This window comes from Nelumbo nucifera, chromosome 1 (genome assembly GCF_055504915.1).
Source record: "Nelumbo nucifera cultivar China Antique chromosome 1, China Antique-T2T, whole genome shotgun sequence".
Classification (NCBI taxonomy): domain Eukaryota; kingdom Viridiplantae; phylum Streptophyta; class Magnoliopsida; order Proteales; family Nelumbonaceae; genus Nelumbo; species Nelumbo nucifera.
The window spans coordinates 120414057-120426527 of NC_142649.1; the positions used below are offsets into that span (position 1 = coordinate 120414057).

The 12471-nt window shown below is 40.1% G+C and overlaps 2 protein-coding genes across 2 annotated transcripts; both read right to left on the reverse strand.

Moving 5' to 3' along the window:
• Positions 1-1484: 1484 nt before the first annotated feature.
• On the reverse strand, positions 1485-2492 carry LOC104588139 (uncharacterized). Its single transcript, XM_010245959.3, has one exon. The coding sequence runs from the start codon at positions 2490-2492 to the stop codon at positions 2283-2285; it is 210 nt and encodes a 69-aa protein (XP_010244261.1). The 3' UTR covers positions 1485-2282.
• On the reverse strand, positions 1485-4099 carry LOC104588140 (putative carbohydrate esterase At4g34215). The gene is made up of 2 exons (XM_010245960.3): positions 3281-4099; positions 1485-3122 (listed from the first exon to the last, which is right to left on the reverse strand). Exons 1-2 carry the CDS (start codon positions 3836-3838, stop codon positions 2913-2915), a joined length of 768 nt encoding a protein of 255 aa, XP_010244262.1. The 5' UTR covers positions 3839-4099; the 3' UTR covers positions 1485-2912.
• Between the last annotated feature and the right edge of the window lie 8372 nt (positions 4100-12471).

Sequence of the window (12471 nt, forward strand, 5' to 3'; positions counted from 1 at the left end):
AAGCCTACGCCCAAGTCGAGGACCGAAAATCAAACCTAGCCTATCTCAAATTATGAGCTAGATCGATTTGATCTCAAGTTAAGCCCACCTAATTTGCCTCCCTATGGTATGGACTATTGGCCATTAATTAGATACAAAAGCAGTTTTCTTTTTAAGTTAGTTTAGTTTTTAATACTATTTCTATCATTAATAAAAGTAATGATTATCTATCATGCTTATTTTTGTTTAATATAATGAATAGATAATATTAAAGATGCACATGCACCCAAATGTTTTTTTTTTACAAAATTTTTATGCTTATAATAATTTTTGTGTCTCTATCATTTTTTTTTAATTTTTATTATTTATTTATGATATCATGGATTGATCCATTTGACATAAAAGGTTGAATCATTGACCTGCCACTTGAATAGGAAAATGGTTTCATTTTTTTGGTTAGTTTTAAATCTTGTATTTCATTTCCATTGAATAAAAATACTTTTATTTAGCATGCTTAATGTTGTTTAATATGATAAATAGATAATAATAGAGATGTGCCTAAATTTTTTCACAATTTTTATAATTTTTGTAATATTTATATTTATATTATTTAACTATGAGAACATTGGTTGACCCATTTGACACCAATGGTTGAACTATTCACTTGCCACTTAGACAAAAGGGTGGTTTATTTAATTATTTTTTATATTGGTTTTGAACATAGGTTTTAAATTATTAAAAATATTAGGTATAGATTTACTTTGTAGAATTTATTGGTGAGAAACAAAAGTGCTTAAGAAAAAGTATTTAAGGAGAGAGAGAGAGAGAGTGAGTGAGATTCCAATGCAAGGCCATAAAGGCTGTTCGAACGAGCCTTGTAGTGACTAGACCTGTTCATGGGCCGGGTGGCCCGACGGGCCGGCCCGGCCCGGCCCGACCCCCAGACGGGCTTGAACAGGATTTTTGGCCCGCGGGCTTAACCTCGGGCCAAAAAGCCCGGCCCGCATAAAATTCGAGCCGGGCTCGGGCTTTGCCAAAATAGCCCGACCCGAGCCCGGCCCGGCCCGACCTATAGTTAAACTTAAGTAAACCTAGCCCGACCTATAGTTAAACCTAAGTAAAAACCCTATGTGATGTCTATTTGAATAAATTTTTTGATTTGAGGTCATTGATTCACTTGTAGATCCATTGTTCATTTAAATAGGGGAAAAAACATTTAAATTAAAATAAAAAAATGTCAGAAAATTTTGAATTTCTTTTATTAGGTCGGGCTTCGAGCTCGGGCCCAAGTTGTAGGCCCATTGGTCGGGCCGGGCTTGGGCTCGGGCCTAACAGTTTTCTGTTAATAAAGAGTCAAAGCCCGGCCCGAGCCCGGCCCGACCCATGAACAGGTCTAGTAGTGACTGAAGCCCAGTTTGTTGGGATGGGCTACCCCGTTGTGTAGAAATTCAAAAGAAATCCGAAAAAAAGGGATTATAGTTGATAAGGGCAAGTTTTGGGTGTCAGTATCAATAAAAATAATTTTTTAAAATAATTTCTAAAATAAGGTAACTTTTAAAAAAATATAAAAAAAGGGTGAAAATATTGTTCATCTTCTTCCTTTTGAGACCACCAAACACTAGCCTCTACCTTTCTCTTTCCTCTTCCTCCTCCTTCCTCTTCTTCTTCTTCTTTTCTGTATCTGAGTTTGGAGCAGAGTTGCGATGAAGAGGAGAACGAAAGAGTTTGGTCCGCCTTCGTCCTACCCTCTAGTCGTCCCCTTTGCCTTCTTTTCTGCACCTCTAGTCATCCCCTCTGCCTTCTTATTTTCTTCTTCTTTGAAAGATCTTCGTCCGCCATCGTCCTCCCCTCTGGTCCTCCCCTCTGCCTTCTTCTTTTATTCTTCTTTGAAAGAGCTTCATCTGCCTTCGTCCTCCTCCTCCTCCAGGTAGTGCTCGACGAGGAAAAACAAAGGCCGTGCATTCCATTTAAGTGGTCTGAAGGTGGAAGGCAGACGAAGCTCTTTCATGGCGATCTTGACGATGGTCATCGAAACTCTTCTGGGTAGTGTTGAGCTTTGGACGCCGAGCATACTCATCTCTCAAAGTTAGGGCTCAGGAGGGTGCGGTTGAGGGGTAAAAACAGAAGCAGTGAATTGATTGGACTCTCCTCGAATCTGAATCTGGGACTCTCGAGATGGTAAAAGAATTCCTTGGAAGTTGGAATCGACACAAAATGAAACGAAGCTAACCGAACGATGGTTAACCGAATGAAGCTAATCGAAAGAGTCCATCGAAAGAAGAAGAAGAAGAAAAGAGTGGTGATTAACCGGTGTAGATGTGAACACCGATGGCGATGAGGAAGATGGTGATGAGACCGAAATAGATGATGGCATGCACCAGAATGGATACACCACTTGTTTGCATGTTCCCGAACTCTACTATTCTGTTCCTTCCCAGTAGCTGGAACAATAGCCTCGACGTCGACAGCACGAACAACACCACCGCTATAACCACCAAACCCCAATCCGCCATTTTCTCTCTCTAATATCTCTCTTCTTCGTACAAGCAATAGAGAGCTACAGCTAACGATCAAAAATAAAGACAATGAAATGGACGGACAGAGCAGACAAGAAGGACAGACTACAAAAAAGGGAGGGGAGAAAATCTCATGTCCGGTCGGGGCCGAATAACACGAGGAACAAAACTCCTCTTCTTCTTTTGCTCGACGATGAAGCTCTTTTATGGCCATCGAAAGGAGGAAGAAGGGGAAAGAGAAAGAGACCGGAGGTGAGGAGATTTATTCGATGGTCTAAATGAAGAAGAAAATGATCAGTGTTTTTACCGTTTTTGGTATTTTTTAAAAAATTTACCCTATCCTAGAAATTATTTTAAAAAGATTATTTTACAATAAGGTCCATCAAAACGTTACATTACGGATACGGACCAAAATCTTCATAGAGTAGGTGTATATGCGCAGTGAATGAGATACGCATCAGCTAACATGCTCCCCAGCTGGATCTGGGCCTCTGTAGTGAGGTGGAGATTATCCTCTTTGAGCGCCAATCCTTTTGCATCAACGCAATAGACATTAGGGAGCTTGATTCCCATTTGCGCTTCTCTGATTTTCTCTAGGAATTGCTCGTCCCCGGATGCGATCGCTACCTGTAATCACCATTGATGAATTGACCATTAGGGTTTATACATCTGTTTTGGGCCTGTCTGAGTCTGAGCTAATTATGATACGAAACAAACAAATGTTTTTCCAAGATTTCTGCCGAGTCACAACACAAGATAGATGCAGATTGATAATTGATACTTACTTGGATGATTGGAAGTGAAGGAGAGTGAAGATCGGCACGGACGTCCTGGATGAATCTCTCCATGTTGGATTTGTAAGAGTTGGCATCGTCTAGAGAGAACGTATCACTCTCTCCCTGATACCAAAGCAGGGCCTTGATCTGGCCGCCCGCCTTGAGCGATTCTCTGGCCCTTCTCACCATGTTGTCGTAGAGATCCTTCCCTCGTTCCCACTCCTTAATCGCCGTTCCTCCCACCGCGCAAGGCACCAGACCCACCACCCCCAAGCTCGAGTTACGCGCCCGGATCGCATTTGCGAAGGACATCCCAGGTCCTATGCCACACGTCTTCTTCGTGTCGATATCGGCGTGGAGGGGCTCCTGGGCCTCCTCCCACTGCAATTTTGCGTTTAATCGAATGACACTGGGATCAGGGCAGCAATCCGAGGGAACGATCCCATCCCATATCTTCTCTCGTGTTACTCCCCCTCGTCCGGCCATATTGCTCTGTCCGGATAAGATGAAAATGTGTTTGTTCCCCACGAAACCTTCATTGTTCTGCTTCGAGCCACCGATCTCCATCTATTTCCCTCTTCCCCAGATCTGGTATAGTTTTGGAAGGAGAGTTGGGGCTTTAAGGCTTAGGCAAGAGCTTTAGTAAGATAAGATAATAGCTTTAAAAAATCCGTACAAATAAAAGGAAAACTAAAATTAAAATCAGTGTGCTCGCTGCTAACTTATTTCATCTGGGAAGCCCAAAATCAAGACCATCACAACACATCATGTCAGTATCACACACCTACTCCATCACTCATGACTCAACATTGGTGGCTCTGCTCTTTTCATCTAATCACATGTAATGTCGGAGGAGGGTTCATCCTCCACATTCCCATTAGCAACACTTTCAAGCCAAAAAGGAGCCAATGCTAGGACAGCTACGATGCTAAAATCCAACCAAAAATATATATTATCATAGTATTTTCTCATAGCTCTACTCTATTAAAATATGTCATTTTTTTTTCTTCTTTGGGATTACCCCGACCTAGCCACCACCGAGGTTCAAAGTATTGGAAACTTCAAATGTATTGGAAAGACAATTTTAAGAGATGTATCAGGATATGCAAAAAGCTAAGATATGTATAAATACGCTTGAAAACACTATAAATATTTTAATAAATCATAAAAATACATCAACAATACTAAATATAAGACCTCAATGAGGTGTATTTACATTAAATTAATATATTTTAGTGGTTTTATGAAGAAATATATTATATCTAATTATAATTTCATTTAAAATCCTATCTTAACTATAATTTATAAATTACAATTCTTAAGTTTTAATGTTTTATGGGATGAAAAAAACCCAATCCTCCTATCCATAAAACCTGCATTGGCACAACTTCTATGGGAAAATATAATTAATAATTATTTATTATTTAAATAATTATTTTTATTATTCATTTCCAAAAATTATAAAAATAAATAAACATTATATAATATATTCAAAAAATAGTTATTAAAGAAGAATTTTGAATTACTTTGTGGATATAATTGATCATCCATAGAATTATAATATATTCAATCCTTGTGATCAAATGATAAAATATAATTAATTAATTTTTTTAATTCTAAAAATATAAAAATAAAAAAATAATTATTAAAGAAGAAATTTCAATTGATCTGTGGATATGGTAGATCATCAATAGAATTATAATATATTCAATTATTGTGATAAAATGATAAAATATAATTAATTATTTTTTTATTCTAAAAATATAAAAAATAAAAAATATATTAAAGAAGAAATTTCAATTGCTCTATGGATATGATAGATAAATCTATAGATGCAAAACATATTTAGTCTTTATAGGCAGAGAAAAATTACATTTTCAAATTTTTTGTTAATTTATATTTCCCCAAATATCTTCATGAAATTTCCATAAATCTACTGATAGCACAAAAAAAATTATGATTTTGAATGTAAGAAATGTAGATCAACATAAATTTAAACATTCAAGAAAAAAAGAAATCACAAAATATTATAAAAGATTGAAAAAATTTACCTATTTTTCCATATATTTTCAAATTTTGAAAAATCTTTAAAAAAAATAACGATTCATACTTGTTTCTTGCAAACTTTTGCAAATCTAGCACTCTAGGAATGAAGTTTAGAGTTTTAGAATCATTTAGGGGTGAAAGAAGGCTTATTTCGAGGAAAAGAAGATTGCTTTCCCCCTTTAATTTTTTTTGTTTTTGGCCGTATCTTTTTCATCAATACACTATCGATACGCCCCTGATAGGTGCCAAGCTTGCAACAAAAGTCCGTTGGCATTATGCTTGGTAGAATGCAATCACCACGTGGCCCTGGAGGCAAGAGCGGTTGCAGAGGTGGTGGAGACAGTGGTGGAGCTAGAAGGATCAATAGCGGAGCGGGTGCTAGCTACATTGGAATTGCTATGAACGGTCCCAGAGGGAGCTGTGGAGCTGAGGGCCCACGCTTTGGCCATTCCAATGCTGGTAGAGATGGTAACGAAGATGGTGGGAAGAGGGAAAGAGCATGGGATAAGGGTTCTGGCAGTGATTTTTGGAGGGGGTGGCGAGGAGGGGGTGGCTCCGCTAGAGGAGGTTGGTCGAGCAATGGTGCTAGCGCTGCAAGGAGGGTGCAACGCAAGGGCGAGGAGGAAGGGGGCCCAAATTCTCAAGGTGCTCCAAATACGTGTAATTGAATTCTATGGTTTTAAGTACAGCCAGTACCCAGTTCAATAAATTTCTTTTTTGTTTGGAAGAATAGTCAAATAGGTCTTATGCGTTCTAAGATGAATTATTTCTCATCTGTTTTCCTCTCACATGCTTCTTTCTAAGCTTGCAAAATAGATAGTTTTCTTTTTATGATAGATATAGCAAATCCAGGCTCCGATAGAAGTTTGGGTTTTAAAAACGAGCCCTTTATTTTGGGCTCTTGGGTTTTTGTCATGAAATGATAGTCTGGACTGTTGAGAGCTTGGGCTCTATTTCATTTTCTTGAGAAAGAAGATGATGAACAGTGTGTTTTATTTCCAAGGGTAATTTTGACATTTTCAAAAGCCTTAAATTGCATATGAGGTCACGTGATATACATAACTGATGGTCTATTAACGGTAGGTACTAGATTGTCGCATTTCGAAAGTTAGGATACTAGATTGTCACGTTTTAAAGTTTGGATACTAAATTGACACTCAGCCTAAAATACATGATACCTATCAAGAATTTTCCCATAAAAATATAGACATTACATTAGTATCGGGAAAAACTGTATATGCTCTTATACACGTAATAATGTTAAAGTTGAACTAACATAAACTTTTTGAGTTTGGGAAATACCATTTGGCAAAAGGAGGTAGTGAAATTCGGCCAACCCGAACCCAATCCAATGTCAACCCAACTCAAAATTTTAGGATAAGGATAGGGTTAGGGTTGGGGATTCAAAAGCTCAGGCTGGGTTAGGTCTAACCTCAACATCACTTAATCAGGTCCGGCTTGCACCTCTCCTTGCAATGGTACTAATGTTTTCCCTTTTTTGTTTTGTCTATGTGATGCTTAATGGCATCGAGCTAGCTTAAATTATAAAAAACGTACTTAGAATCAACTATTCACTTTTCTCATTTTGAAGGTATAAACATCATCTTAGAAAAACCATAATACCAAACATGCCCTTAATTAAAGGAGATTAAAATAATTTAGTGTAAAATTCAAAGTAGATGTTAGTTTGGTTAAACTATAGAAAAGGTTAAAAGTTTCCCTTATAAAATTAATGAAAGTTAAATACATAAAAATGACTTCTAGTATTTTATCCATTATTCTCAGATAATTACTTACAATGTTGGAGAAACCTTCAAACTTAGTCTATATTCTCAATTTGGAATAGAACCAAAGTTACAAATCTATTCTAGGGTTGTCAACAGGTTAGGTTTAGGTTGGGACACGATGGTCTCAGTCCCAAACCAATAATTAATCAGGACAGAACCATAGACCCAAAACCATTCAATATGATTTATAAAACAAATTAAAAGGAAATGCATATTTGTACTTTCAATATGCACTTAAGAATACTTATTAGTTATTTGCAATATGTGAATGATTTGCATGAATTCACCTATACACATGTATAAATATACATATCATACATTTTATTGTATATAAAATATATTTTCTTAATTATATTTGCATGTATAAATATATAAAATATGTATATGAAAATTTACTAATGACACTTATACATTCAAACTGCTGCAAATCCAACCAACCCACCCAAGTCCAATTCGAGCCTGTTGTGTTGGGTTAGGTTCAGGTTGGGCATGGGGTGTCAAACTCGAGATTGACCTCGAATTGGGCCAAGACTGAGCCCAAGGTTTGAAGCTTAAGGTTGGACTTGGTTTGACCCTCAACCCAAACCAATCCATCAGAGTTGCATCCCTAGTGGATTGCGAGATTTGGGGAGGCATGAATTAAATCATAATTATTTATTGTAAATTAATTAATTAATTAACAATTAAATCCATAATTAATTATACTTTAAACTAAATAAAGTTAATACTTTAATTAAAAATGTTAAGTAAATTAAATACTATAAATTAAGTAAGTAATAATAATTAATCAATAATTATTGTTAATTAACAACAAATTTACTGTTAATTATGATAGCATGGGTTTTTAAAAATTTAGAAGATTAAATGGTCCAAACCACCCAAAAGATCAACATGATCAAACATGTCAATTTGAATCAATCAAACTTGTAATTGAATTAACTAATATTACCTAATTTAACTGATTAAATATTTCATGCAATTTTGTAAACAGGTTGGCTTCATGAAATAGATATGGGTCAGGTCATCTAAACTCAAAGCAACTGTCTTTTACACCTGATTTGCTGCTACAGTGCTCTATTGAACCAGGGAGTATCACAACCTCAAAGGGCCTCCGATTGCCCTCCAAATATCACCAAATATATTTTTAGGACACCAACAACTCATTAGAGGCCAACATTCAACCCTAAACTAGTGCAACTGTTAGTTTCTGACAACATTAAAAGGTCGGATGTGTTAACTATAGATACGATATGTTGTATAAAGGGAAAAAATCCAAATTCGTACCATGTATTTTGGGTCTAGTGCCACTTTGGTCTCCAAACTTTAAAATGCAACAATTCAGTACTCGAACTTTTAAAACATGACCATTCAGTACAATTGTTAACCAACCGTAAGTGGCATTTGAAAAAGACACAAATGCCCTTTGAGTGTCATCTAATTTTCTTTATCAACCATCCAAACATTGACAAAATGTTAACGGTCTCAAATCCTTGCCTCTTCTATTCAAGAAAGTTGGAGTCACTAGAATGCCCAATCAAACATGACCCCAACTTTCTTGAATGGAAAAGGCAAAGATTTGGGACTATTAATTTTTTGTCAATGTTTAGATGGTTGATAAAAAAAATTAAATAACATTTGAAGGGCATTTGTGTCTTTTTCAAATGCCACTTAACAACAGGTTAACGGCTAGTTAACGGTAGGTACTGGATGTGAGGTAAAAGTGATGTGGCACTAGATAATGGGTACCAGTGCTAAAAACATTTCCTGAAACATTGGTACCAAACAGAAAAAGTTGTTATTGCTCCAGGAAGCATCTTACTGACAACAGCAATTCCAAACAAAAAAAAAAAGACATGCCAAATGATGAATCAATTTTTTTGTACTAAGTATCAATTTTTTGTGCTAAGTACATCATCATTTGGTCTGCTTCCAAGTGGCCAAGGACTCAGAGGCCGAAGTGGAGCTGCCTAGGTGTCGAGCTGCCTGTGAGGTGTCGGGTTGCCTGTGAGGTGCTGAACTGACCAGGTGGCGAGCTGGATTGATGAGCTTCGTTGCTATTTAGAGACCTGCAAGGAACCAAATGTCAGAGGACCCGGGGTGGCTAACCCGGCGAGGTCGCTCCAATGCTTAAGTCAATACTCTCATAGTAGACTGTGAGCTAAAAATCGCACAAATGAGAGCTAGAATTTTCTTACTTGCTTGCCCCCCCCCTTGTCATTGGGGTTGGTGCCTTTATATAGGCCTTGTCACGTACCGCCCCCGAGATCTCCAGGAGGTCGTGTCTAACTGGTCCGAGATCCTCGGAGTTAACTGCCATGCACGTTGACCATCTTCTGGAACGAGGCCAACCTCCAAGGATCGTGGGGAATGCATGTTGAGTTTGTCAGCGAGCACGTGTTATGGGCCCGGGCGTAGGATCTCGTCACGGGTCGGTCCACGGGGAGAAAGCCCTGCTTTCCCTTGCGCCTTTCCTTGCGTGCAGAACCTATTGTGGAAAAACTGAATGGGTGATTTTTCCAAGAGACCACCCAAACTCTCCGAATTGGTGATTTGTCCAAGAGACCACCCGAACTCTCCTCACTCTTCTCTTGACTGAAAAACTGAATGCCTTTATTTCAACTCATAGCTCCTTAAATAGGAGATTACAAAAGGAAATTCCTTGTTGGATTCGGCTAGGCTAGGGTAATCCAACTCAAACACAAACTCCTAATTACCTACTCCTAATGGTAACACAACTCTTAGTTAAGAAGATAAGATAAGGATAAGGGATAAGGGATAAGGGATAAGGGATAAGGAATGATGTAGCTGGCGGCGAGTTGGCGGCCAGAGCTGATGTGGTAAGATAAGTGTGGACCCAACCTGATGATCTGTCATGTGGGCCCCGCCCTACTGCAGCTACCGGGCGCTGCGCGAGTCTCGCAGTGCTGCTGCCGTGAGGTGCGTGCTGTTGTCTAGTGCTGCTGCCATGTGGTGCGTGCTGCTGCCTAGTGCTGCGGCCATGCTGCGCGCTGCTGCCTAGTGCTGCTGCCGTGCTGCACGCTGCCGGGCGGTGCGTGCTGCTGTGCGTGCTGCTGCTGCCTATGACTGCGCCACAGTGCGCTGCCGGGCGGTGTGTCCATAACAACACGTCTCGCAGGTCGCCAGGTCGGCGCATGTGCCAGGCCACCAGGCCGCCAGGTTGGACGCCATCAACTTGGCAAGTTGTTGCCTGAGTGGTTCCGGGTGTCACCTAGTTGTTCTGAGGTGCCATGTGTCACAATATCATTGGAGGGCCAAATCTGCCCTCATCATTTGCCCCCCACTCCTGAGCTGAAAGTAACCCGGCGAAGGGAGTAAATTTCTCCTTTTGGCCCGGAATGAATAATTCGATGAGCTCGTAAGTGTCGATTCAATTACTTAGGCTCTGGGAGCGACTCACAGTTCGCTCCTTGATTTTGTCCATGCCGAAAAGGCGACTGGGTCTTATATGGTGAAGAGGTCTTCGCTAGCTCAGTATTTTGGCCCTTAGGTTCCGGGAGTGACTCGTAGTCCACTCTCCTTGATCTTGCTCATGCCGAAGAGGTGATTGGGTCTTATGTGGTATTTTAGCCCTTAGGCTCTCGGAGTGACTCGTAGTCCACTCTCCTTGATCTTTGATTTTGCCCATGCCAAAGAGGCGACTGAGACTTATTGTAGTGCCGAGATCTTTTATCAGTTCGCCAGTTCGCGCCTGGGCCAGGCCGCCAGGTCGGCTCCTTAGAGCTACGGTTGCGCTGCATCAGCCTCGTTAGTGACGTCTGTTACCCACTCCTACAAGAAGCTACTAGGAGCTCGACCTACGAGGGCAGCACTACTGACTTTAGGTCACCAACTCGCACGGGATCCTTGGAAGGCTCGACCGACAGGGGCGTCCATGCAGTTTGTTGGCCGCCTACTCCCACGGAAGCACGAAGAGCTCATCTTTGTAGAGGGATCCTCGCGAAGAGGACTGATGAGGTTTTATCCGTGTTGAAATAAAGTTGGTAGAGCTGCTTAGTCTATTAGCTATCAACTTCCTACATAGTCTTTGAGTTCATAAAAAATGGAAACTATAAAGCGAGAGCTTTAGTTTCTTAAAAGTGAGGACTTAGCTTTTTTGGAGAAGAGGACTTAGCTTTTGGTAGGATGAGAACTTAGCTTTTTGTAGTGTTCCCACAGACGGCGCCAATTGATGAATCAATTTTATTTTGTACTAAGTATCGATTTTTTGTGCTAAGTACCTCATCATTTGGTCTCTTCCAAGTGGCCGATGACTCAGAGGCCGAAGTGGAGTTGCTTAGGTGCCGAGCTACCTGTGAGGTGTCGGGTTGCCTGTGAGGTGCCGAGCTGCCTGTGAGGTGTTGGGCTGACCAGGTGGCAAGCTGGATTGATGAGCTTTGTTGCTCTTTAGAGACCTGCAAGGAACCAAATGTCAGAGGACCCAGGGTGGCTAACCCGGCGAGGTCGCTCCGATGCTTAAGTTAGTATTTTCATAGTAGACTGCGAGCTAAAAATCGCACAGTATGAGAGCTAGAATTTTCTTACTTGCTTGCCCCCCTCCCTTGTCATTGGAGTTGGTGCCTTTATATAGGCCTTGCTCACGTACCGCTCCCATGATCTTTGGGAGGTTGTGTCTAACTAGCCCGAGATCCTCGGAGGTAACTGCCATGCACGTTGACCATCTTTCGGAACAAGGGCCAACCTCCAAGAATCATGGGGATTGCATGTTGAGTTTGTCGGCGAGCACGTCTCGCAGGTCGCCAGGTCGGCGCATGTGCCAGGCCGCGCCTGGGCCAGGCCGCCAGGTTGGACGCCATCAACTTGGCAAGTTGTTGCCTAAGTGGTTCCGAGTATCACCTATTTGTTCTGAGGTGCCATGTGTCACAATATCATTGGAGGGCCAAATCCACTCTCATCACCAAACATATACGTAAAATCGACTAAGCAACTGTTAATTGAGATTTCATTCTCAACCATAGTTCAAAATTACATCTGGAATCTCACCCTAGTCCTCTTAATCTACTGACCATGTCTTGTGATCGTCACCCCTGTTCAAAGGCAAGTAGTTGCAGTAAATCTAACCGAAATCTCCCTGTTGCTTTGCGTGAAGTCAGGCCAATATACAGTCCAGGTAAGTTCTGTTCTCACTATATCGTTCTCATTATAAGGGAGGTGTAATGTAACAAAGGGTAATTCATCTGTTAGTAGCTCAGGTTAGGATGAAACGTAAGGAAAGCCGGTTACAGAAAGCAAAACAAGTTTGAAATAAAATAAAAAAAAAAACAATATAAATAATAATAATAACAATAGGAAAGATAACAAAAAATAAAAAGGAGGAGAACAAAAAAGAAATGAATAAGTAAACTAATA

Excerpts from the sequence above, each read along its gene's own strand:
- LOC104588139 (XM_010245959.3), bottom strand. The coding sequence starts at position 2,492 with ATGGCGGATTGGGGTTTGGTGGTTATAGCGGTGGTGTTGTTCGTGCTG.
- LOC104588140 (XM_010245960.3), bottom strand. The coding sequence starts at position 3,838 with ATGGAGATCGGTGGCTCGAAGCAGAACAATGAAGGTTTCGTGGGGAAC. Across the intron at positions 3,123-3,280 it reads CTTCACTTCCAATCATCCAA|GTAGCGATCGCATCCGGGGA; the intron begins GTAAGTATCAAT and ends TGGTGATTACAG.